The 26,313-nt window shown below is 39.0% G+C and overlaps 1 protein-coding gene across 12 annotated transcripts in view; it reads right to left on the bottom strand.

Moving 5' to 3' along the window:
• Positions 1–26,313, bottom strand: part of RABGAP1L (RAB GTPase activating protein 1 like) — an 800,696-nt gene that overhangs the window by 28,423 nt on the left and 745,960 nt on the right. For 7 of the 12 annotated variants that reach the window (XM_078000298.1, XM_015123648.3, XM_015123657.3 and 4 more), the window contains one exon: positions 9,946–10,038. In XM_078000298.1, the coding sequence (XP_077856424.1) occupies positions 9,946–10,038 (93 nt within the window). Of the gene's footprint in view, positions 1–2,182; positions 2,567–9,304; positions 9,606–9,945; positions 10,039–26,313 lie in introns of those variants that run through there. The other 5 variants (XM_078000303.1, XM_015123654.3, XM_078000316.1 and 2 more) reach the window with 2 other exon arrangements.

The raw sequence follows: 26,313 nt of genomic DNA, 5'->3' as shown, positions 1-26,313 counted from the left end.
ATATATAATAACAGGAAATGCTTACACTGCCTTGTAGGGGGGGAAAAAAACCCCAATAAATAACTGGAGAATCTCATTATAAAAATATAAACAATAAATATTAACTGTAGGTAGTGAATTTTCTTTACTGTTGTCCTTTTCCTTTTAAAAATGTTTTCAAGTTTTCTACAATGAATATATATTTGTAATAGGATTTAAAAAATAGTTTTATTAAGGAAAAAAAATTCAGATTTTTAATTCCATTGGAAGGGATAAGATGCCAAAATGAGAAAAAAAAAATTTTAAGTCCACTTCTGTTAGAAGGTCATATTCTACACAAAACCATATTAGATCCTCCTTTTTGACCAAGATATAATGTAACTCCTAAGAAGTGGTGCCTTGCTAGGAACTCTTTCCCCAGATGTTCCTGAGAAGACTGTGTATGCTCTTGTAGAGGCAACTTGTACTCATCAGATTCTGTCAGTTCCCTCAATCTACAGAAGTTCCACCCTCCCACAGAAGCATAATAAATGTAGAGACTAAAAAACAGATTTCTAAAAAGCCAGAGCTTCTACAATGAAATCTTTCAATCTTTGCCCAAGTAACACAATTTCTAGCAGGGGCTGGAGAGTTAGCCTTTATTTCTGATATATCTATTACTCCTTTTCATGGAAAAAAAAAAAAAAAAAACTTATATACTTACAGGAAACTTAGATTAAAAAAAAGATTTGAGAAGCTTTTTCAATAAATTTCCTTCTAGCCAGGAAAGAGTAACAATACCAGCACAATTTCAACATGACATATTTCACAATGCAGCTGCTTAGCCAGGGAAGAGATTTTTCTCATTTCTTGATAAATCTCTTCAAGAAACTAAGATAAGACTACTTTAATAGCTATACCCGAGTTAAGTGTCCTATTGCTATTGAAATTGTACTTGTATAACCCCAAAGTACAAAAACCTCCCTCGACTATTATGTACATTACATCCATTTGGCACAAGTGAAAATGTTGCCACTACCAGTTTTTCAGGTTACAATTATATGCTTAGAATTGAGTTAAAGTAACCTCCAGGTAAAGTCATAGGATGTTCGTGGAAAAGTACTTTGTTCAAGTATTTAGAAATCATACCAGGTAGCTACTTCACTGTTGATTAGAGATAAATGTCTGATGGATTATCTGTTATATAAGAAAGAGGTATGAGTTCAGCTGAAATTCTGACTAGTAACTTCTCATTACAATGACTGTTGCAACTGAAACCCTTTCTTACAGACACACACTTAAAGGGGCAAGGGCAAGGGTGGGAAAAGATTTGGGAGAAACTGAGAGTCTTGGTCCCTGCAAAGCAAAATAGCCTAGAGGGCACGCCTACTTGCTTTTGCTTTAGCAAGAAGCTTCAATTTAGTGTCTGCAAAGCAAGCAGCACAGTGGGAAGTGTCAGACTCCTGCTCTGCACTCACAGACAAGTGGGAAAGCAAGCTACGGGGCCAAAAATGCAGTATCATCCTCCAAAGTATGAACCCAGGGTGAGTGCTACTGAGCACTACAGTGAGACCCTGCTACTGAGATGGAGATTTTCTACAAAGAACTTGCCCACACTTACCTACTGAGGGCTAAACAGAGCTTATATTACTTGGCTGTCTTTTACAGTTCTTCTCAAGGAGCCAAAACTGTTTTCAATACTGACCCATTCCAGAAAAAGTTTGCCTGTATTCTAGAATGGAGAAGAGAGTTTGGTTTTGATGGTCTTGGGAAAGGTAGTAACCCTGCTTGGTTCATTTTGAAATGTTAACAAGGGTTGCCCATGGGAGACAGACTTAAAGTCAGCCCCAATAACCTCAGTCAGCCCAGAGAAATTCACATGCTCTAAGTTTGCACAAGCAGATGTGCTGACTGCTCAAAGCCTGTAAACAAAACAGGCAAACTGGTTCCCTCTTGCCTTTCAGAAAAGATTACAGGAGACACTGCTTACATAACTCTTAACATTCACATCACACTGTCTGAAACATATCCTCCCCATCTCACACAACTGACACCATTTGAACAAAAAGCAGATAACAACTGTCCTCATAGTTTCACCCCTTATGGATAGGAGATGTACAGCTGGGAAAGTTTGGTTAGTAACTTTTGGGAGGAGGATACTGCATTTTTCAAAGAGACAGACACCGATGTTACAGACATACATAGATTAAAAAAAGAAACTTACCTCCTCAAAAGTCATAGACCAACTACCGTTTTCAATCATAGGTACAAAGACAATTAAAAAAAAAAAGAATATCCAATGAAATTGAACACCTACTAAAATATTTATGAAATGGCAATAACAAAAACAGACACTTCTTAATGCTCTTTTGCTTTTCCTTCGAGTGTCATATAAAGTTCTCTCTGTGACTGCAAACATTCAATGGAACAAAGTATACTTGAGGCAGCCAGTGGGCAAGTCTCAACTCAGGAAGACTCATATCCTCAAACTCCTCCCTCTCCACACTGCTGTTTACAGTTTGCATGAACGACTAAAATGCTGTATGTGGAACTATTAAGGAACTACGGTGTGAGGTGTTGATACTGTGTTGTTAAAGCTGGGTGGAAGGAACTTCCTTATATGACAAGGTCAGAAATCTTGCAAAATAGTTCATCTTCAGACAAAAGAATGAAATTGCTGGGCAGGGTAATGCAAAAGAAAAATGGATCCTGGATCTCATGTGTTCCTGGGGGCTGAAGTCCCGGTGAAGCAGTTCAAGGGATTGTGAATGTCATTTATTCCAAGATGAGAAACCAGAGAAATGTGAACTGGTAATTAAAAGTAAAGAAACTAAGCTTTAAAGGAAGAAATGACGAGGAGGGAGGTGGCTTTATAAACCCTAGCTCAATATTTTGGGTGTTGTCTGCTGCTATGATGAATTCTTGGCACATGGTTTTAAAGCCTTTTAAGGGTCAGGAGAAAATGTTTTCCTAAAAGACTCAGTGCAAATTTATTAGCAACAACACACTCAACGCTCACATATTTTCTTTTGGATACCTCTTTTAAAAGAGTTGACAGCTATCATATTCAAGTTTTCAAATGCCTACAGATAAAACGTTTAAATATCTATGTTGTCCTTAAATGAAGATCTGAGAAAGAAAATATGGATATTTGAAGCTTTTTACTTTACTCATCACATCCAATTTTATCTTTGTAGTGGAAAATTTCAAATTTTTAAATGTCAAACTAAAAACGAAATCTTGTCAGTAATAAATGACAGCTGGCCAAACAGACTGCATTTCTTTTAGCACTTAAAAAACTATCTTAGATTATACTCTTGCACAGGGGTCAGCAAACTTCTGGTGTAAATTGCCAGACAGTAAATATATTAGACTTTGCAAGTCGCATGGTCTATGTTGAAATTTCAACTCTACCGGTGTCATACGAAACCAGCCACACATAATAAATAAATAAATAGGTGTGGCTGTATTCCAATAAAACTTGGTTTACAAAAACTGGCAGTGAGCCAGATTTGGCCTATAAACCACAGTTTGCAGATCCCTGCTCCACTCTAGTACACAAATCAAATTTTCAAAAAGCAAATGCATTCTAGATGATATAGAAACATATTAGTGTCAGGTAATTTTCTCAGTAATACTTAAACGGAAAAGAAAACTTTCTAAAAATTAATGAAAGTTTCTTGAAAACTCTGACGATCATCAATAAACATACTAGAAATTCTTAGTGTGCTGAATGCATATTCTTCCCCCAAGGGTTAAGTATAAGGGACTCAAAAGACCAGCATTGTTAGAAATCGCCCACTCCTGATTAGCTATATTGCTTGAGAAGCCAAAAGGATTTAGTTTTGCATCTTCACCATCCTACAACAATGAACTCTCTGCGTTATCCAAGCTCAAAGAGAAAGTGGAAGCCTTCTGAAGTGTATCATTAAGTTATCATAGGCATATAGAAACCAACCTCATGTCTATTACTATTCCTTAAAAGCACATTATTTCATAACATAATATTTCCAAAAGCCAACACAGTCTCTGTGATGTGAAAAAATAATAAAATGTAAGTTTATTTGCTCTGGCAGAAAAACATGTTTTTTTTTTTTAGATGGAGTCTTGCTCTGTCACCCATGCTGGAGTGCAGTGGTGCGATCTCAGCTCACTGCAACCTCCGCCTCCCAGGTTCAAGAGATTATCCCGCCTCAGCCTACTGAGTAGCTAAGACTACAGGTGTGTGCCACCACACCCGGCTAATTTTTGTATTTTTAGTAGAGAAAGGGTTTTTACCATGTTGGCCAGGTTGGTCTCGAACTCCTGACCTCAAGTGATCCACCCGCCTCGGCCTCCCAAACTGCTGGGATTACAGGTGTAAGCCAACGTGTCCAGCCAGAAAAATAATTTTCAAAGATGGATTCACTTATCTTGACTCCCCTGAGTAAGAAAGGGTCCAACACCAAAAAGGGCCCAACAGTTTTTTTAAAAAGTCTACTCCCTCGTTTTTATAGGTTAGAAATGTATCCTAATTTAAACTTTTCTTCATTTGTCAAGTTTAAAAGAAATGTGATAATTGCTCTAAATTATTGCATTAGATATGTAAGGATGGCAAAAAAGTACAATTAAGCTTTATTTCAAATATTTCATTTGTATTATTTTCACTATGCATAATAGCTTAATTTTAAATTACATGTAGGAGCAACTGCTCTACAAAAACTAGTATGTGCAAGAAAAAACTGTGGAAACATAGAGGAATCATTTCCTTTGTTTAAATTACATTTTGATTTTAAAAATTACTATGTTTAATCTCAAGAACGAGGTTAAACATTCTAAATTTAATGTACTGAACATGGATAAGACACTTCAATTAGAAATTATGTATTCATAATACTATCTGTGTCCCAAACCCAAGACAGTGTAAGCATTCCAGATTCTTTTAGTATTTTCCCATCTAGAACAGGTAACCTTTATTATGCTTTGGGAGATTCACTGAATTTAATTAATTAGCTCTGTGAGTGTGTGTGTGTGTGTGTGTGTGTATTTATTTATTTTTGAGATGGAGTCTCACTCTGTCGCCCAGGCTGGAGTGCAGTGGCATGATCTCGGCTCAATGTAAGCTCCGCCTCTCAGGTTCACGCCATTCTCCTGCCTCAGCCTCCCAAGTAGCTGGGACTACAGGCGCCAGCCACCACGCCCGGCTAATTTTTTTTTTTTTTTTTTTTTTAAGTAGAAACGGGGTTTCACCGTGTTAGCCAGGATGGTCTCGATCTCCTGACCTCGTGATCTGCCTGCCTCCGCCTCCCAAAGTGCTGGGATTACAGGCGTGAGCCACCGCGCCCAGCCATTTTTTTTTTTTTTTTTTTTTTTTTTTTGAGACAGAGTCTGGCTCTGTTGCCCACGCTGGAGTGCAGTGGCATGATCTTGGCACACTGCAACCTCCCCTTCCCAGGCTCAAGCGATTCTCATGCCTCAGCCTCTCGAGTAGCTGGGACTACGGTTGCTTGCCAGCACACTCAGCTAATTTTTGTATTTTTTAGTAGAAGTGGGGTTTCACTGTATTGGCCAGGCTGGTCTGGAACTCCTGACCTCAAGTGATCCACCCACCTCAGCCTCCCAAAGTGCTGGCATTACAGGCGAGAGCCACCATGCCCGGTCAATTAGCTGTGTTTTTTAAGGCTTAGCTCACATTTGTGCAAATAGTTCTTTAATTAAACCAGAAAAGCATATCATTCTCCAAAGGTAGATGAAGGCTACAGATCTCCAAAAAGTACCATCAACTGATACCATCACTAGAAAACTTTCCTCACAATAGAAACGATTCATCTCTTTAAGATAGAAAATATTTTAAGGCCGGGCGCGGTGGCTCACGTCTGTAATCCCAGCACTTTGGGAGGCCGAGATGGGCGGATCACGAGGTCAGGAGATCGAGACTATCCTGGCTAACACGGTGAAACCCCGTCTCTACTAAAAATACAAAAAATTAGCCGGGTGCGGTGGTGGGCGCCTGTAGTCCCAGCACAGGGGAGGCTCAGGCAGGAGAATGGCATGAACCCAGGAGGTGGAGCTTGCAGTGAGCCAAGATTGTGCCACTGCACTCCAACCTGGGCGACAGAGCAAGACTCCGTCTCAAAAAAAAAAAAAAAAAAAAAATTTTAATTTCTGAAATTGGTAACTTTGCTTATTAAGGGCTTAGTTACTAGTTTCTAAAATACACTAAAAACAGCTACACATATTGATGAATGTGTGCTTTCTGGGGAACCTGTATAAAAATGAAAACATGCTTATTTCTACAGCCAAATCGTTATCCTAATTTCAGCTTATTAGAAATCAATCACTAAATTTACAAACCAAAATATTAGAGTAGATAAAGAATTTTACACAAATCTGGTCAGGTCCAAGTTAAGAAGGAAGATAAAAGAGATTTGAAATAAATATTCTACATTGTTCTTCCAAAAAAGTTTCCTTTCTGTCTCCTGGAATCTAGTCATGAAGAGAAACAGAAAGAATAAAGGCTATAGAGCAGTCATTATGGTGTTCACTGAGTTTAAAATATAAACCGATGCCAAGCCCAGGTAGCACAGGCAGTGCATGTATATGTGTGTATGACCTACGTATATATGTTTATATCTGTGTGTATACATACAATGTACAACATATGTTCTATCTGGAAATTAATGGGCTTCACTAAAAACTAATGTACCACCCACTGTGTTGGCTTTTATTCTGCAAATATGAACACATATAAGATCAATAGTCACTAATTAGCTCTAATTTCAACAGGAAGCTCTCCCTCCTGCAAAGCTTCTAAACAAGTACCTCTGGTGTGACTTAGGGTTCATGAAAGGAAAAGGGTAGCCTAAATGACAATCCTCCTGGAATATTCTGCTTTTTTTTTGGAGATGTAATTCACATGCCATAAAAGTCATGTTTTTAAAATGTGCAATGTAATGATTTTAGTATATTCACAAAGTTGTGCAATCATCACTACTTCCTAATTCCAGAAGATTTTCATGATATGTGGAGTTTTAAAATTTAAATTTATACTAACATTATTTCATCTCTTTCTTTGTGGTTGAGATTTAAGTGTTGAATAAAGGTGACTACAGCAATATAACCTGAGCATGAAGATATTTACATATGTCATAAAAATAGACATCAAACACATGTTTACATAGATATAGCAAGAAATATGACTGTTGAGAGCTACATCTACATTGTTGGATCTTTAATCCCACCTCCAGGTTCCCTGTGATAGCCCTTTTACATATGCCACCATGTCTAAGAGAAATAGCATTGAACTGAAATACCTCTTAAAATATCTTATTATATAACATATGTGGGCTTTAAAAAATAAATTCCCACAACCTTCCTAACTCTCTTGTCATATGGCAAGCTAGGGTGTGGAAATGACTTTTCAAGCAATATAGATTCTAATGTTGAGGAGGGGTTGTCACTGAACTGGTGCAAGTTCTCACTCAATGCCCTCAACATGTTCCCAAGTCAGTCTTTAAGAGTTTACACTAACTGGGTTCCCAGTCCAAGATCTATGAATTATAAAGTGCTCATTCCCAGGACAGAGATCTTATTCTTCACAGGATTAAACTTAGAAGATGTAAAAGGTATTTTCTAACTTTGCTACTTTAATTAAGATAATTATAATATGGCTTCTTAAACTACATATTGATCATCTTAAAAACCAAATATGTTGATGGTTAGAAACTTATATTGTTGACTGCCACCTTGAAGGTGTAATTATAATCTAAGAACTATAAATTTGCCAAGTGTATTACCAGGACAAATGCCTAGACATTATTAAAAGAGTATAGAGACATTAGATGAATGTACTGACAAGTTACCACAATAATCTAAAAGAAATAGTGATAGAGGGTATCAGATAAGTGCAAATAAGAAGCAACAATACTTGAACTTAAAAAGTAATGCCTGCTTTCAAAACAAAAAGTTTAATCCTACTTTGATCTCTCAATAAAAACTATACTAACTGATAATCTTACATGTTATAAGTAATTTAAAAATAATGTACATCTTACTATTAATGTATACATACCTGCTTTGGCACAAAAAATGATTTAAGACACAATAACAAGTTCAATTCCAGCCTGATTTTAAATGTACAAATTTGGTCTTCCATTTCTCTCTTATTTTAAAGCATTCTTCACAGAATTTATTCACAACAATGGTAGTAATAAGAAAATCAGAATGATGTTAGCAAAAGGAGAGCTTCATTTTGGATGCTTAATAATAGTTTATAATTACTACCTTCCAGCCTTTCTAAAGCAGCATGCCATGTGATTTACATTAAAAGTTGGTTTTATTGAGGGGATGTTAGTGGTGAAAATTAGCTTCAAACATTATCTGTAAACACCTTATCTGTTAATAGTTACCTGCTATAGAGAAGTATGTGGGATTTTATCATCAGATCTTGAACCACTTCTATAAGCAAGGGGAGATTATTAGTTGGCAACACTTGAGAGAAAGGAGAACAATCAATAAGGGACTAGACGGGAAGACCCACATAAGTTGGCATTATTCTAGTAATAATTGCATAATTTGTAGTAGTAGGCTTCATAAAATAACAGCCATTTATTGAATGCAACTATGAGCTGAGTCCTTAACATACAGCATCCCTCATCCTTGTAATAATCCACCAAGGAAGCAGATACACTATATCTTTTACAGATAAGGAAGAGGTTCAATAACTAGTCCAAGATGCTGAATGGTGGCATAGGGATTAAAACCCTCAATATGGAGTCCAAATCCTGTGCTCTAAAAAAATGAGCAAGATTTGAGTTCAGGTCTGTCTGACTACAAAATCTACATACTCCTACCATGTTCCTCTGTACACATCCCGTGTTATTCAATTCAGCAACAGAGATAAGATATTCTGTGTGACTATGCTGCCTATGTTCAGCTCTGACCACATAAAGATAACTCTAGTTACAAAAGTGGAGGTCATCCCAATGTGGGTGATTTAATTAATAATGCCACACAGTCCATTTATTGGCAGGACATTTCGGCACTGCTGCTCGGTGCTGAAAATACAGTATTCTTTTATCTTAGTGTATTGATGTGGAGGGAGAAGGAGCTATTATGTATCTGTATGAGTCTGAAAAATTAAAGCATGTTGAAGAGAGACAATATTTTACTTGGAAAAAAATAAGTTGGAAATAAGTGTTTCCCAACATTGCATCCTGGGAAGTGTTGCTAATTACCATTGAAGAGATTCACAATTAACGAACATATTAAAATGAAATTATTTTGATTCTGAAACTTCATACTATAAGTCAAATATCACTGTTGTTCAAAAATTCATTTGTGGAAATAAATGTTGCAACAAACACCATTACTGTGCTCAATATACCTTTGTGATTTTTATTTTTCCTTCCAAGTGAGTTGGTATTTTTAACATTTGCTACAGATAGAGCAAGTTTGAAACATCCTTGTGTCAGTCTTGGAACAGTTCACCTGCTAAAAGTCTTTGTGGATATGACCATGCACAGATAAAACAGTACTTTGCCATTTTTCCTTTTTGTTTCATTTTTGAAAGTAGAAAGCCACTTTCTTTTTCCCCTCTCTTTCTCTCAGCTTCTTATGAAGATTCCCAGTATAAATGCAACAGCTGGAGTTACCTACAAATATACAAACTGAAAGAAAAGAAATATTATGGTTGGCTATTTGGGAGTCTCCTGAAATGAAAACATACCTGGACAGTTAGCATGATCAGAGAGTGTCTAAATCACTCGAGGAGGAACAGAGGGAATTGAACTTGCCACAACTGCTGCTTTAAGTAAAAAAAAAAAGAAAAAAAAAGGTACTTTACTGGGAATGGTGGCTCGTGCTTGTAATCCCAGTTACTTAGGAGACTGAAGTGGGAGGATTGCTTGAGGCCAGGTGTTCAAGATCAGCCTGGGCAACACAGCAAGACTCAGTCTCATTTAAAATAAAAAAGAAGGTACGTTGATAGGTGCAACATATTTCTCATACCTTGTATCTATCCATTGGGTCTTCCTGTTGCAGCTGACTCTCTCGCATTGTCTGATATTCTTTCTCATATTTCTTCAGCTTCTTGGTTGGTACCTGCAGGGATTTGAGGAAAACCATGTTAGACAAGGGCGCCATTTATGAAAAAAAATTCAGATGTGTTTGCTAAATTTCTGGCATTCTAAGGGAACATGCCCAACTCAAAGTTAGGAGAAAAATACAGACTCCAGAGTAGGGGTTGGCAAACTTTTCCTGTAAAGGTCCAGGCAGTATGTATTTTAGGCCTTGTGGGTCACATAGTCTAGGTTGCAAAGATTCAACTCTGTCATTATTACACAAAACCTGCCATGAGTGATACCTAAACAAATGAGTCTGGCTGTGTTCCAAGAAAACTTAATTTACAGAAACAGGCTACAGTTTGTCCACCTCTGTTATATATAATATTGCTGATGTCACAACCTTCTCTTGTTAATGTATTTAATAGTGCTATTAATTTTAACTTTCTTAAGTATAATTCACTCATATCCTTCTATTATGTTTAAAATGAAAATTATTATTTTATACAAGTAAAAAATTTAGCTACGAGAAATATTCTAAAATGGCCTGGGCATGGTGGCTAATGTCTGTAATTCCAGCACTTTGGGAGGCTGAGGCAGGTGGATCACTCGAGGTCAGCAGTTTGAGACCAGCCTCTGGCCAACATGGTAAAACCCCATCTCTACTAAAATTACAAAAATTAGTTGGGCGCGGTAGTGGGCATCTGTAATCCCAGCTATTCTGGAGGCTGAGGCATGAGAATTGCTTGAACCTGGGAGGCTGAGGTTGTAGTGAACCAAGATTGCACCACTGCACTCCAGCCTAGGTGATAGAGTGAGACTCGGTCTCAAAAAAAAAAAAAAAAAAAAAAAGAAAAAGAAAAATATTCTAAAATGGAGTTAGTATACTGAAAGGTCTGAAAGGTTTTACTGTTTGACAATGAAAACTCAAATACAGAATCATTGTGCTGTATGAGATAATAGAAAGTCATCTAAACAACTCATTTATTTCTTGCGAAAATTATGTCATCCACAAAAGACAGTAGTTTACTCTTTTCTGAAAAAAGACTAGAATCCTATGGACTCTTCAAATTTTAAAAATAAACAAATAAGCACGGCATAGTATAAAAGCCCTCAATAAACAGATATTTAACCTCTCTTAGGGGACAGTGGTGCACATCTATAGTCCCAGCTACTTGGGAGGTTGAGATGGAAGAATGCTTGAGTGGACAAGTTCCAGGCTGCACTGCACTATGACGGCCACTTACTCTAACCTGGGCAACAGAATGAGACTCAGTCTTTTAAAACAAACAAACAAACAAAAAAACTCTCCTAGCCTCAGTTTCTTCATCTAAAAAATAGCAGGTAAATAAAATTTCTACCTCATAATGGTGTCAGGAGAATTAAATGAGTTAACAGAGAGGTATCTAAAACAATGCCTGGTTCATGGACATTTTTAAATTTTTTTAAAAACAAGTATTCAATCAAAATTAAGGTATTAGAACTTATTCTGTTCCATAATACATATTAAATATACTTTTAGTCTTTCTTTGGACAAAGTTATAGAATTCCTTTACTTATTTATTTTATTTTAACTTTTGTAGAGATAGGGTCTGGCTATGTTGCCGAGGCTGGTCTCAAACACCTGGGCTGAAGTGATCCTCCTTCCTCAGCCTCCCAAAGCACTGGGATTACAGGCATGAGCCACTGTGCCTAGCCCATGATTCCTTTAAACATCAAAACCTTTCCTTAATGTTTTTGTTTGGTTTACGATTACAAACGTGCTATGTTGCAAACTTCTTGCGGATTCTGAGAAGGAAAGGATGATGTGTTGCCCTCAGTATCTGCCATAATACCCAGTGGTATTTGGCTCATACTAGGCCCTCAACAGATTGTTCCTTGTTGAGCTTAAAATATGGTATTTAGAAAACATATACATATGAGTGAGAGAGCAAAAGAGAATGGAAAGCACCTAGCATGAATATAAAATTATCTCACAATTTCCTTATTTTCATCAAAATGAGGACAGCATTAATTCTCTGGCATCTGGCCAAATCATTTGTTACATAAAAACAAAGACACCAGGTGTCATTCCCATCTTATTCTAATTACTTTGTTTTTCCTATCCAGGAACACTATAAAGTACTAGAATTATCAGCTTCCGACCACAATTGGGAAGTTTCACAAACTCAGTCCAAACCTGATAGATGACACAAACCAGTCAACAACCACATTATGAGAATAGTCATCTGGCTGATGGGGGAATGTCTCCCCAGCCAAACAATGAGTGAGGACATTTCCCAGGGTGAAACTGAATTGCAAAGCCACTGCTGAATACTGTTATAAGAAACAAGAATCCTTTATTACTCCATCTCCAGAGACCTCTAACAAGTATACTGTGACCAACTAGAGTGCAACAGAAAGGAAAGCACCAGCTGCCAACTGTGTAGCCTCACAGATCATTAGATAAACAAGGGAAATATACACGATCATGTGTTAACAAAACAACAATGACATTATTTTTCTTGGCTTTGATAGCAGTCTCAATTTCTTTCAGTTTTATTTTCTCTATATACTTCAATCATACACTGAGAAAACCAAAAATAGACTCTGAAGATGAAGTTGTAAATCACTAGTACTAAAATAGTCCTGGAGTTATAGAAAAAGGGGAAGCTTCAGGGTTTTAAGGAGTGACAAGGTGTCTCCAATGTTTCTCTAGGTCCAGATGCCAGGGCCAAGGGGAGCAGCTAAAGGTATTGTGAGGAGACAGCCTACCCCTGGAGCCATTTTCCCACCAGATCAGAAGTATTTCAGTATTTTTACAGCAGGAATACCATACCACTGGACACCAGGCTGAGTATTAGTCCCATGTGGAAGTATTTTCTACATGGTTCTAAAATGGATCCACTCACCAGTGACTGAATTACATACTGGAAGCTTGTGCTTAGAGAATTCTGAAACCATATTTTTAAACTTCAAACTATTATCAATATTTTTTTTATATGTAAGAGAAAAAAATGTTCTTTTAAAAAGATATTTTTATGTGCCCTTTTAAAAGTCACTTTTACTACTTATATTAAGAGGTTCATTTCAAAGTGAAATATTAAAAAAAAAAAAAAAGGCAATAACACTCTCAATAAGCTAATCCTTTCCCATCTGGCTGAGATTCTAGGATATTTGGCTTCATCTTGTTCAGGGAAACAGAGCAGGTTCCCAGAACAATATGTTGCTAGGAAACCTTCCAAGCTTATTTATCTTGTGCTGTGGGGTGACACTGAGCATCCACCTGTGTGACTGGCACAACATGAAAGGGAGGAAAAGGGTGGAGGAGGAAGAGACAGGAGAGCTGATATGAAACTCTTGTTATTTATGAGGTAATCAAAGAAAATAGATTTTCAGTTTTTAAAACCATATTTCAGGACAAACTTGATTTTATTTTAGGGAATACTGAATGGGATACAGAAGTTTGAAATTTTTCTTACTGGAGAAAGAAATTTAAAAACGTCTTCAGGGCTGCGCACAGTGGCTCACGCCTGTAATCCCAGCACTTTGGGAGGCCGAGGTAGGCGGATCACCTGAGGTCAGAAGTTCGAGACCAGCCTGATCAACATGGTGAAACCCCATCTCTACTAAAAATACAAAATTAGCTGGGTGAGGTGGCACATGCCTGTAATCCCAGCTACTCAAGAGGCTGAGGCAGGAGAATCGCTTGAACCTGGGAGGTGGAGGTTGCAGTGAGCCAAGATTGCACCATTGCACTCCAGTCTGGGCAATAAGAGTGAAACTCCGTTTCAAAAGAAAAAAAAAATCTCTTCAGTATGTACTTTTAATTAAAAGAACAAAAAGTCACTAAGAGATATCAGAATTGAAACATCCTGTAAATAACGGTGTACTTGAAGAATGTGCTAAGAACCACCAGTCCAGGTCGGGCACGGTGGCTCACGCCTGCAATCCCAGCATTTTGGGAGGCCGAGGCGGGCGGATCACAAGGACAGGAGATTAAGACCATCCTGGCTAACGTGGCGAAACCCCGTCTCTACTGAAAATACAACAACAAAAAAAATTAGCTAGGTGTGGTGGCGGGTGCCTGTAGGCCCAGCTACTCAGGAGGCTGAGGCAGGAGAATGGTGTGAACCCGGGAGGCAGAGCTTGCAGTGAGCCGAGATTGCGCCACTGCACTCCAGCTTGGGCGACAGAGCAAGACTCTGTCTCAAAAAAAAAAAAAAACAAAAACAAAAAACCACCAGTCCTTTTAAATGTCTACCTAATGTTGAGGTCCTGTTCCACCAACTGTCCATGCTCTGTCCTTCCAGTATTTCCTAAGTTCAAGAAATGTTCTCAAAGAATCTATAATTGTTTTATGTGTGCAACTAATGATGAGCATTCACTACTTTGAAATGGTATTAGTAACAGGCAAACAAACAAATAGAAAAAGAAAAAAAAAAAGGATATCCATCCATGGCAAGACAACCCCTAACAAGTATGATAGCAGTCATTTAAATAATCAACCAAGGCTTGACATTGCAGGCTTGACACTACATTTGGCAGCATTTACAGACAGAACCAGTGTTTTCACCTTTTAAATAGTTTGTAATGTTTATATTTCACACTGTGCTTGGCCCTGACATTGAAATTCCTAACATAAATATCCATTTACACAGAAAGAGTAAATTGGAGCTGGAGGAACCTTTGGAGACTACTTGTCTGGTACAATCCCTTCTTTGGGATGAAGAAACTGAATAAATGTGGCTAGAGTCTTGGACAGAGCCACCTGATTGCAGCAGAGCAAATGGGAGTCTGGGTGGATCCACTGCCTCTCTGGCCTGCACTCTCCTCCTTCCGGGTACTGGGCCACCTCTCAGGTGCAGGGTTTCCCAAACTTTAGTCATTTGGATACCACTTTCATTATTTTTGCCATGCCCATACACGTTGTACTATGTTTTTTCTTTCTTTCTTTTTTTTTTTTTTGACATGGAGTCTCACTCTCTCACGCAGGTTGGAGTGCAGTGGTGCAATCTTGGCTCACTGCAACCTCTGACTCCCAGGTTCAAGTGATTTTCCTGCCTCAGCCTCCCAAGGAGCTGGGACTACAGGCATGCACCACCACACCTGGCTAATTTTTGTATTTTTAGTGGAGACAGAGTTTCGCCATGTTGGTCAGGCTGGTCTTGAACTCCTGACCTCGGGTGATCCACCTGTCTCGGTCTCCCAAAGCGCTGGGATTACAGGCGTAAACCACCACGCCCAGTTGTAGCCTATTTTTTCTTTAAGACTCAGGGGTCGGCCGGGCGCGGTGGCTCAAGCCTGTAATCCCAGCACTTTGGGAGGCCGAGACGGGCGGATCACGAGGTCAGGAGATCGAGACCATCCTGGCTAACACGGTGAAACCCCGTCTCTATTAAGAAATACAAAAAACTAGCCGGGCGAGGCGGCGGGCGCCTGTAGTCCCAGCTACTCGGGAGGCTGAGGCCGGAGAATGGCGTGAACCCGGGAGGCGGAGCTTGCAGTGAGCTGAGATCCGGCCACTGCACTCCAGCCTGGGTGACAGAGCGAGACTCCGTCTCAAAAAAAAAAAAAAAAAAAAAAAGACTCAGGGGTCTCACTATGTTGCCCAGGCTGGTCTCAACCTTCTGCCCTCAAGTGATCTGCCTGCCTCAGCCTCCCAAAGTGCTGGGATTACAGGTATGAGCCACCACACCCAACCAAAATCAACTAATTTTTTTATATACATTTATTTTCCAACAAAACATTCCATTTGGAATCAACATAGACAACTGTGGTAGGCAGAAAATGGTCTCCCAGAGATGGTTGAATTCTAATCCCTAGAACTTGTGAATGTGTTACCTTACATGGTCAAATGAATTTTGCAGATGTGATTAAGGTTAAGGACCTTAAGATGGGAAGGTTATTTTAGATTATCTGAGTGGGCCTAGTGAAATCATGTGAGTCATTAAAAGAAGAGAACCTTTCGGGACTTCATTCAGATATCACTACTGCAGAAGGATCAAAGAAATGCTGTGTGGCTTTGAAGACACGGGGAGAGATCCATGAGTAAGGCAATGTAGGCAGCCTCTAGAAGCTTGGAAAAGGCAAGGAAATGGATTCTCCCAAAGAACCTCCAGAAGGGAAGGCAGCCTGGCCAACACCCTCATTCCTAGCCCAGTGAGACTCAGACTTGTACAAAATTATATACTAAAAGATTTATCTTCGTAGTTATTTGTTATGGAAACAATAGGAAACTAAAACAACATATTATAAATAACTACAATTAATTGAGCTACTAAATGTTTACAAACAAAACTCAGTTGAAAGTCTTAACACTTTTGCTTAAGACAATATAAGAACTCCTCTGCTCTTTATTTTACAACCAACTGCAAATTATGTCAATATAAAGTCAACCATAAACAATTAACCTTATGTTATAAATATCAGAATACTGGGGCTGGGCGTGGTGACTCACGCCTGTAATCCCAGCACTTTGGGAGGCTGAGGTGGGCAGATCACAAGGTCAGGAGATCGAGACCATGCTGGCTAGCACGGTGAAACCCCATCTCTGCTAAAAATATAAAAAATTAGCTGGGAGTGGTGGTGGGCACCTGTAGTCCCAGCTGCTTGGGAGGCTGAGGCAGGAGAATGGCATGAACCCAGGAGGTAGAGCTTGCAGTGAGCCAAGATCACTCCACTGCACTCCAGCCTGGGCAACAGAGTGAGACTCCATCTCAAAAAAAAATACATACATACATACATACATACATACATACATACCAGAATACCAAACTAGACAGCAAGCAAAAAAATAAAAACAAGTCCACCCCAGCCCATGCATAGATTCACTCAGTGCCTTTCTGCTTTCTCCCTCAGATCACTAATGGCAACTGGTTGCACCAGTTGTACCCAGTTCCTGCCAAGGATCTGTGTGTCTGCTGGGTCTGTCCCACAGACCCTGGCCGATGGATGAAATGAGTACTCGGACACAGGTATGCAGTGTAAGAGCAGCTAGGTGACTGCCTGGCTCTAGTCACCAGAGAGCAGCCCCAAGAAGCTGGAGCTACTTGCTTTTATTCAGAGCAGGCACAATGCCAAAAGCCTGGAGCAAAAACAATTAACATTTATTGTTATTATTGTAATTAACATTTATTGTTCCCCTTTCAGGGAGAATGTCCCCATGGATGATCAAAGGTCAGTTCCTGGTCAACATAAGTAAACAAGCTTAAGATAAATTCCCCTACACTCTCTTGTACCTACTCCTTGCCCAATGCCTCAGGGTTATAGAAGAGCTGTCTTCAGCTATTCTCCCCTGGGGCTCTGCAGAACCTTCTGACCTTTCAGAAGGTTTGCGTCCTTTCCCTGTAGTTTTTCCCCACCACTCTGACTGATCTCTCACAGTGTCCACTGATATTTTCTATTATGTTTCATTGTAATTCCACAATTAGTTCTCAGACCCTCTAAAATGATTTCATAATCAGCAGTTTGAAGGACACTGCACAAAATGAAATGGGCTTTTTCATCTATTCCCCTCATGATAATACTCAGAGGGTTATAGTTCTAAATCACTGGAGAAGCTTTATTAACTCTACTTATCACCAATACCCTCAACTGTTATTACAGATGAGAGTGGGTCCTTGTCAGCTGTTATCAGGAAATACAAAGAAAAGAGCTTAATGAGTTTGAGGCAAAGGGGAGTGGTAGAGGAATGGCGAGGGAGTGCTAAACAGTGACCTTCAATAACAGTAAAAGAGCACAATAATTACTCATTTGCCTTACTCTTTCTCAATATTAGTCATGCTGGCCTCAGTTGGGGATATGGGAGGGGAAGATTTCATTCTCCATGTCTTCTCTCTTCTTCTCATTTAAGGTGTTTATTTCATATTTGTATATATGATTCTTGTAGATGGAATATATATTAATTGTGTTGTATATCAATAATTATTAGATGAATTTGCCTTAATAATCTTCATCTCACTAATCATATCAACTAGTGATATCACCCTATTTTGCATTTTTACTTTCATATCTGATTTTGAATACTTACTAATATTTGAATTTCACATGCATTAGTTCTTTTTTTTTTTTTTTTTTTTTGCACGCCACCACGCCTAGCTAATTTTTGTATTTTTATTTGAGATGGAGTTTCTCCATGTTGTCCAGGCTGCTCTTGAATTCCTAACCTCAAGTGATCTGCCCTCCTCAGCCTCCCAAAGTGAGTTATTTCTAATAAAACTTATTTTGGCCAGGTGCAGTGGCTCACGCTTATAATCCCAGCCCTGTGGGAAGTCAAGATGGGTGGATCACTTGAGTTCAGGAGTTTGAGACCAGCCTGGACAACATGGTGAAACCCTGTGTTTATTAAAAATGCAAAAATTAGCTGAGCATTGTGGTACATGCCTGTAGTCTCAGCTACTTGGGAGGCTGAGGTGGGAGGATCACCTGAGCCTGGGAGGCTGGGTTGCAGTGAGGTAAAATCATGCCACTGCACTCCAGCCTAGGTGACAGAGTGAGACCCAGTCTCAAAACAAAACAAATAAAAACATATTTATTTGCTTACATATAAGATTTGGTTAAGTTTCCTGATTATCAAACTCAATCATCTTTTTTTTTTTTTTAAGAGACAGGGTCTTGTTCTGCTGCTCAGGCTGGAGTGCAGTGGCGCAATCACAGCACACTGCAGCCTCGAATTCCTGGACTCAGGTGATCCTCCCACCTTAGCTTCCTGAGTAGCTGGGACTATAGGGGCACATCACCATGCCTAGCGTTCTTTTTCTTCTTCTTTTTTTTTTTTTTTTTTTTTTTTTTTTGTGGTAGAGCCAGGGTCTCACTATGTTGCCCAGGCTGGTCTCAAAATCCAAGGCTCAAGCAATCTTCCCACCTTAGCCTCCCAAAGTGCTGAGATTACAGGTGTGAGCCACCATGCCTGGCCCAAACAAGATCTTTGTACATTTAGGAGTTCAAGCGTTTTGTATATTTAGGAGCTGCAGTGCTTTTCAACACCACAGATCTTAAACTTCAGATCATAATTAACGGAATAATGGAACTCTTAAGTAACAAATTTGAAACTTACTATAGTAACTTGAAAAGAACTTATACACAGAAAAGACAGAAATAACAGAATACACATGTAAAGATTTTCCAAGTTGGTCTATGCTCTGTAATATATATGGCATGATCTTTGGCATATCCTGACTTTATGAAATAGTATATTATTTTTGTGAAAAGTTGTTTTTGCATTTAAGTAGAGAAAAGAACCTGGGCACTACTAGTGTTTCTCAAGGTAAGATATTATTGGCATTTTGGGTGGAATAATTTTTGGTGTAGACTATGCTCTCCATTTCTGAGCCCATGGCATCCCTGGGCCCATTTATGATTTCACCTATTAAATGTCAGTAGCAGCTGCCTGTCACTGTGACAAACAGGATGCCTACACACACTTCTAAACCAGGTGTGGATATTGGGGGCTAGTAGATTTGAGGGGTACATGTTTGAGAAGATGTGGGATTCATACTAAAAACCACTGAGCTAAACTATCAATAAAGACAAGAGGAGAGGCCTGGAACAGTGTGCAAGGTTTTTAGCACTGCATTGATATATTCAGATGTCCACTTCCCTCTGCTTTGTTCCTGGTTAGCAGTAATTGGCACTAAGTACGGAATTCCTTCATGTCAAAAAATTTCCTAACAGTTTTCAGCCTATAATTTAGAAAAATCTGTATTTAATCCTGCCAGCAACTCCATGAGGGAAGTATTATTTGGATTTTATGAATAAGTTGAGGATAGGTAACTTGCCTAAGATCATACAGCTGGTAAATAGTCAGAAATGAAATCCAGTTGGCCTCCAGAACCTGCCCTCTTTAACTACTTTGCTCTACTGCCTGGCACCAGATGATTAAAGTAACCCTGCTCAAGAAGCTGACAGTCTAGACATAGTGCCAAATATGTGTCTAGTTATCATCTAGTTTCATAAGTGCAATAACAGATATTTATAAAAGGTACAAAGATGATCAAGGAGAAATTTGTGGGACAGAGGGTTAGAGAGGGAGAAGCACCTCAGTGAGGAGGATTTTCATGATGAATGGTTTATGCAAGCTTCCTTGCCCAGTTAAAACACAGAGCATTTCCCCTGTACTCAGTTTTAACATTGGGTCAGTCACTTGTAAGAGCTATCATTCAGCGTTTGATGAATCTCCTTCTGTAATTCAGAAATGAAAGATACAAAAATATTAATTTATGGATGCAAATGCTGGTAAAGTACATCACTGTGTTGTTCTTTTTTAAATGCTGATATGACCCAAGTTAACATTTTCTGAAGTGAAGATTCCGGTGTTCAGTTCAGGTGCCTAGAAAATTAATAGGCCAAAGGTACTAGCCATTTATGTGCTGCTCTTGCTCACTTCAGACAATTTCTTAGGATGAATATAAATGATCTCATTTAATATATTAATCAATGGACAGAGAAAAAATAGATATGTAATATAGTATCACTTTCTTGGAAATTTGGGGGTTGCTGAGAGTTTCCAAGTCAGAGTCACAGTTATTTCTGAAAGAACTTATCAGGGCTAATATCCAGAACCTACAAAGAACTCAAACAAATTTACAAGAAAAAAACAAACAACCCCATCAAAAAGTGGGCAAAGGATATGAACAGACATTTCTCAAAAGAAGACATTCATACAGCCAACAGACACATGAAAAAATGCTCATCATCACTGGCCATCAGAGAAATGCAAATCAAAACCACAATGAGATACCATCTCACACCAGTTAGAATGGCGATCATTAAAAAGTCAGGAAACAACAGGTGCTGGAGAGGATGTGGAGAAATAGGAACACTTTTACACTGTTGGTGGGATTGTAAACTAGTTCAACCATTATGGAAAACAGTATGGCGATTCCTCAAGGATCTAGAACTAGATGTACCATATGACCCAGCCATCCCATTACTGGGTATATACCCAAAGGATTATAAATTATGCTGCTATAAAGACACATGCACACGTATGTTTATTGCAGCACTATTCACAATAGCAAAGACTTGGAATCAACCCAAATGTCCATCAGTGACAGATTGGATTAAGAAAATGTGGCACATATACACCATGGAATACTATGCAGCCATCAAAAAGGATGAGTTTGCGTCCTTTGTAGGGACATGGATGCAGCTGGAAACCATCATTCTTAGCAAACTATCACAAGAACAGAAAACCAAACACCACATGTTCTCACTCATAGGTGGGAACTGAACAATAAGATCACTTGGACTCAGGAAGGGGAACATCACACACAGGGGCCTATCATGGGGAGGGGGGAGGGGGGAGGGATTGCATTGGGAGTTATACCTGATGTAAATGATGAGTTGATGGGTGCAGCACACCAACATGGCACAAGTATACATATGTAACAAACCTGCACGTTATGCACATGTACCCTACAACTTAAAGTATAATAATAATAAATAAATTAAAAAAAAAAAAAAAAAAAGATCTGGACATAAAGTGGATCAGTGGCAACCAAAATTCTAACAGTCAGTTTGTAGTAGTATAAAGGACTCAGGAAGAAACAGATGAAAAAGAATCAGGAGACGGCATCCAACAAGAGGAGGGACACGTCCTATAGGCTTCACTTAATCCTCTTCATAGTGGTCAGCAAAAGAAGTCACTTTGACTTCTTTTAAGCTTTTAGCACTAGGAGGAGAGGGAACATATTAAATAACTATATTTTGCCCCATTTGTCTTGGGTGTCAGGGGGAATCTTCAGAGAATCTAAGAGCCTGTAAATGATTATTAGCTGTATTCCAATACTTAAGGAGCATAATAGTTTAAGGGGGTGGGGACAAAGGACATACTTATCTCTTGCAACTCTAACATAATGTCCAAGGCTTATTATAGACATCAAATTCCTAGGCATTCTCCTCCTGAATTCGTACTAACACACAATCTATGGTGCTGTACTTGCTTTAATCTCATCTGACATGTCTAGCTTTCCCAATTACCCAAGCCTAGATGTGTGCAGACTTGTGACAGGTTCCTGGACCTTTATTCATGAATAATTGTGTGACATGAGCCACTTTCTAATGTTTGTGGCTTACTCCAGAATGTAACATGCTCATTAAAGTATCTTTGAGAGCTTCTGAAATACTGATTTGTATTTGCCACATTCTCGTATAAGCTGTGGTCCCAATGCTGTAGCAATTTTGGGAGACTTGCATTTTACAGAATCTGCTTACCTGTTCATTTTTAATTCCTCATTTTCAGGCCTGTAAATCTAATCTTGTATAATATTTTTGTGGAACTCCTTGGCACTTCTGCTTTAGAGATTTCCTATCAATAAATAGTATCTGGAGGTAGAGGAATTTCTGTACTATGTGCTGACAACTCCTAAATTTATAGTTTTCAGCCCAGAACTTCTAAGCTTAGCCTACATATCCAATTGTGAACTTCCTATCATCATTTGGATGATTCACATTCAAGACATTTAAACCTGGACTAATACCCCACCTTTGTTCTTCTCCCACTGTTCATCTTCCATCCAGAAGCTCAAGCCAGAAACCCACAAGTCACCATTGTCTTCTCCCCCAGCCAATGCTCAGGCAATCCATCACTAGATTCTATACTGTATGCCTCCAAAATATCTATCTTGTTTTTCTTTTGAACTTCACTGGCAATGCCCAATTCAAGCCATAATCACCTTTCATCAGAACTAGTGCCATAAATTCCAAAGTGGGACTCCCCATGTTCATAGTTGCTGTACTAAATCTTTTTGCCATTGGGCAGCCAAAGTAATTTTTTTCCAGGATGCAAATCTAACATCATTTTCCTTCCTAACATTTTCCAATTGCTTCCTATTGCACTTAGGATAGAGAAATACTTGGCTCTGCTAGTCCTATAGAATCTAGTCTCTATCTACCTCCCCTTCATTCTCTATGCCTATATTTTGCAAAAGTGTGGTTTGTCCATCTCAGAAAGTACATAAAACTATTCAAATAGGTACAGAAAGCAAAAGGTGATTATGAGAATTTCATGTTGTTTTTAGAACATGAAAATAGGAAGGACTATTTTTATTTCACCTTTTAAAAAATATTCATGCGTATTTTATTGTAGTACAGGTAGCTAATTTATTTAAAAATGAATGTACATGTATTGGTGGTATGGGCTCACATGACTTTCATTCACAAGGATCACAATCAAGAGTTTAAAGACAATCAGTCTCTGCTCCAGCTACACAGGAGTTCTTTTAGTACCTTTACTGCATCATGCCCTCCCCTGCCTCAGGCTTCTGCTGAGATGGATCTAGCACATTCACCCTAAAATTCTGATTCAGAAGGTCTGAGGTGTGATCAGGCACCTCTATCTTTTTAAAAAATCTTAACGTTAATATTTGTGGATACATAGTAATTTTATATATATATGGGGTACATATATATGGGGTGTATATATATATGTGGGGTGTATATATATACATATATGGGGTACAAGAGAGAGTTTGAAACTGGCATGTAATGTGTAATAATCACATCAGGTAAAATGGGGTAGCCATTCCCTCAAGCATTTATCCTTTGTGTTACAAAGAATTCAGTTATACTCTTATTTTGGAGGCAGGGTCTTGCTCTGTGGCCTCAACTGAAGTGCAGTGGCGCAGTCACCGCTCACTGTAGCCTCAACCTCCTGGGCTTCAGTGATCTTCCCACCTTTTAGCCTGTAGCTGGGACTACAGGCACCCGCCACCATACCTGGCTAATTTTTTGTATTTTTTGTAAAGACAGGGTCTCGCTATGTTGCCCAGGCTGGTCTTGAAACCCTGGGCTCAAATGGTCTGACTTCCTCAGCCTCCCAAAGTGCTGGGATTACAGATGTGAGCCACTGCACCCAGCCCAATTATATTCTTTTAGTTATTTTTAAATGTACAATTAATTATTATTGACTATAGTCATCCTGCTGTGCTATCAAACTCGAGGTCTTATTCATTCTAATTTTATTTTGTTCAAGTACTTTTATATTTACAAAGCTACTCAGGCAATTTTGATGTACTGCCCATCTGAAAAACCACCGAACTAAAACATTAAGTACTAGAAAGGAAGAAGAGACAGGCGAGAGAAGCTTTTCTGAATTGGCCTGACAACACAACCACCACTTCCTAAGGGAATATCCATTCTGAGTTTCAAACAACCAATTTATAAACAAATTTTAGGAGAGAAGAAATTTGTAAGATCAGGAAGGACTATTTTAGTGTCCCCAAATATTTCAAGAATCTATTTATATAAGCAGCTTGGATATAAGAATAAAATCAAGTTTTAAAGAAGACAAAAAGCATATTCACGCACAATTATTTGAGCAGCAGTTTCTCTTTGATACTCTATTTGGGGTGGTTTAGAAATTAAACAGGCTGCCTGGGCATGGTGGCTTATGCCTGTAATCCCAGCACTTTGGGAGGCCGAGGTGAGCAGATCATCTGAGCTCGGGAGTTTGAGACCAGCCTGGCCAACATGGTGGAACCCCATCTCTACTAAAAATACAAAAAAATTAGCCAGGTGTAGTAGCTCATGCCTATAATCCCAGCTACTCAGGAAGCTGAGGCAGGAGAATCGCTTGAACCCAGGAGGCAGAGGCTGCAGTGAGCCGAGGTCGCGCCATTGCACTCCAGCCTGGGTGACAAGAGCAAAACTCCGTCTCAACAACAACAACAACAACAACAAAAAAAAAAAAACAAAAGAAAGAAATTAAACAGGGTTGGCTGAGCATGGTAGCTCATGCTGGTAATCCTATAATCCCAGCACTTTCGGAGGCTGAGGCAGGTGGATCACCTGTGGTCACGAGTTTGAGAGTTTGAGACCAGCCTGACCAACATGGTGAACCGCCCCCCCGTCTCTACTAAAAATACAAACATTAGCTGAGGGAAAAAAGAGAGAGAGAGAGAGAGAGAGAAAGAAAAGAAAGAAAGAAATTAAACGGCTTGCATTTGAAAATTTTCTCTGCCAAATACTAGCTATATAATTTTATGAGCAATTTACTTAAACCTCTTACTCAGAATTTCAATTGTTTATGTTTTGTAATAGGGTAACACAAACCACTACCATGACCATTTCCTTTAATTGAGCACACAATGCATGCTGCAGCACTGGCCTAAGCACTTAGTACATACATATACAAATATATATATATATATATGTGTATATATATATATATGTGTGTGTGTGTGTGTGTATATATATATATATATATAGAGAGAGAGAGAGAGAGAGAGAGAGAGAGAGAGAGAGAGATGCAGTCTCGCTCTTTCACCCAGGCTGGAGTGAAGCGGCGTGATCTTGGCTCACTACAACCTCTGCCCCCTGGGTTCAAGTGATTCTCCTGCCTCAGCCTCCCGAGTAGCTGGGATTACAGGCATCCGCCACCACACCTAGCTAATTTTTGTATTTTTAGTAGAGACGGGGTTTTATCATGTTGGCTGGGCTGGTCTCAAACTCCTGACCTCAGGTGATCCACCTGCCTCGGTCTCCCAAAGTGCCAGGATTACAGGTATGACCCACAGCGCCCAGCCACCATTTAGCATTTTTTATATTTCTTAAGCCTCACAAAGAAACTGGGTGTTACTATATCCATTTTATAAATTGAGTAAACCAAGAAAGACTAAGTAACACTCATAGACCCCATAATAATGACAGACTCTACAGGCTTTTGTTTTAACAGACTGGGTCTCACTATGTTGTCAGGCTGGCTATGAACTCCTGGGCTCAAGGAGTCCTTCTGCCTCAACCTCCCAAGTAGCTGGGACTACAGGTACATGCCTCTGCACTCAGTGACCCAAAAGGTCTTTTTGACACCAAAGTTAAAGCCTTAATCATACAGTGTTACGTGACTATCATCTACATTGCCTGTCATCTAGCCAACATGCATAGGACCTTTGATAAGCCTCATCAGTAGCCTGCAGCAGTTAACTGAGCTAATCAACTCAATGATGGAGATTATGCCGTTACCGCATAAATGAGAGATAATGAACCCAAGATACTTGCCACATTACCAGGCATAAGTTAGGAGATTTAAATTAAAAAAAAAAAAAAAAAAGAGAGAGAGAGAGAGAGATGGCCAAATAGGGTGTTTGAATCAGGAATTTAACTCTGGGAGAAGCCTGCTTAAAATTCCATAAAGTCTTAACTGGGGGCAAACTGAAAATAATATATTTTTCCTCCTCTCACTGCCTTCTGAAAAAAAAAAAGCATTGAGAGCATAAACCACTCAGAAGATTTACAGCTTAAAGCAGATCACCTTAAGGTACTGGAATCAGTCAGTGCTTAGATGGAACATTTTTTGAGGCCTACATCTTCACTGAGAGTGCCCTTCTTTTCTATT

This window comes from Macaca mulatta, chromosome 1, assembly GCF_049350105.2.
Source record: "Macaca mulatta isolate MMU2019108-1 chromosome 1, T2T-MMU8v2.0, whole genome shotgun sequence".
In the NCBI taxonomy this organism is placed as follows: Eukaryota; Metazoa; Chordata; class Mammalia; order Primates; family Cercopithecidae; genus Macaca; species Macaca mulatta.
Note: the sequence above shows the minus strand (reverse complement) of the source record. Positions and strands in the feature narration are given on the sequence as shown.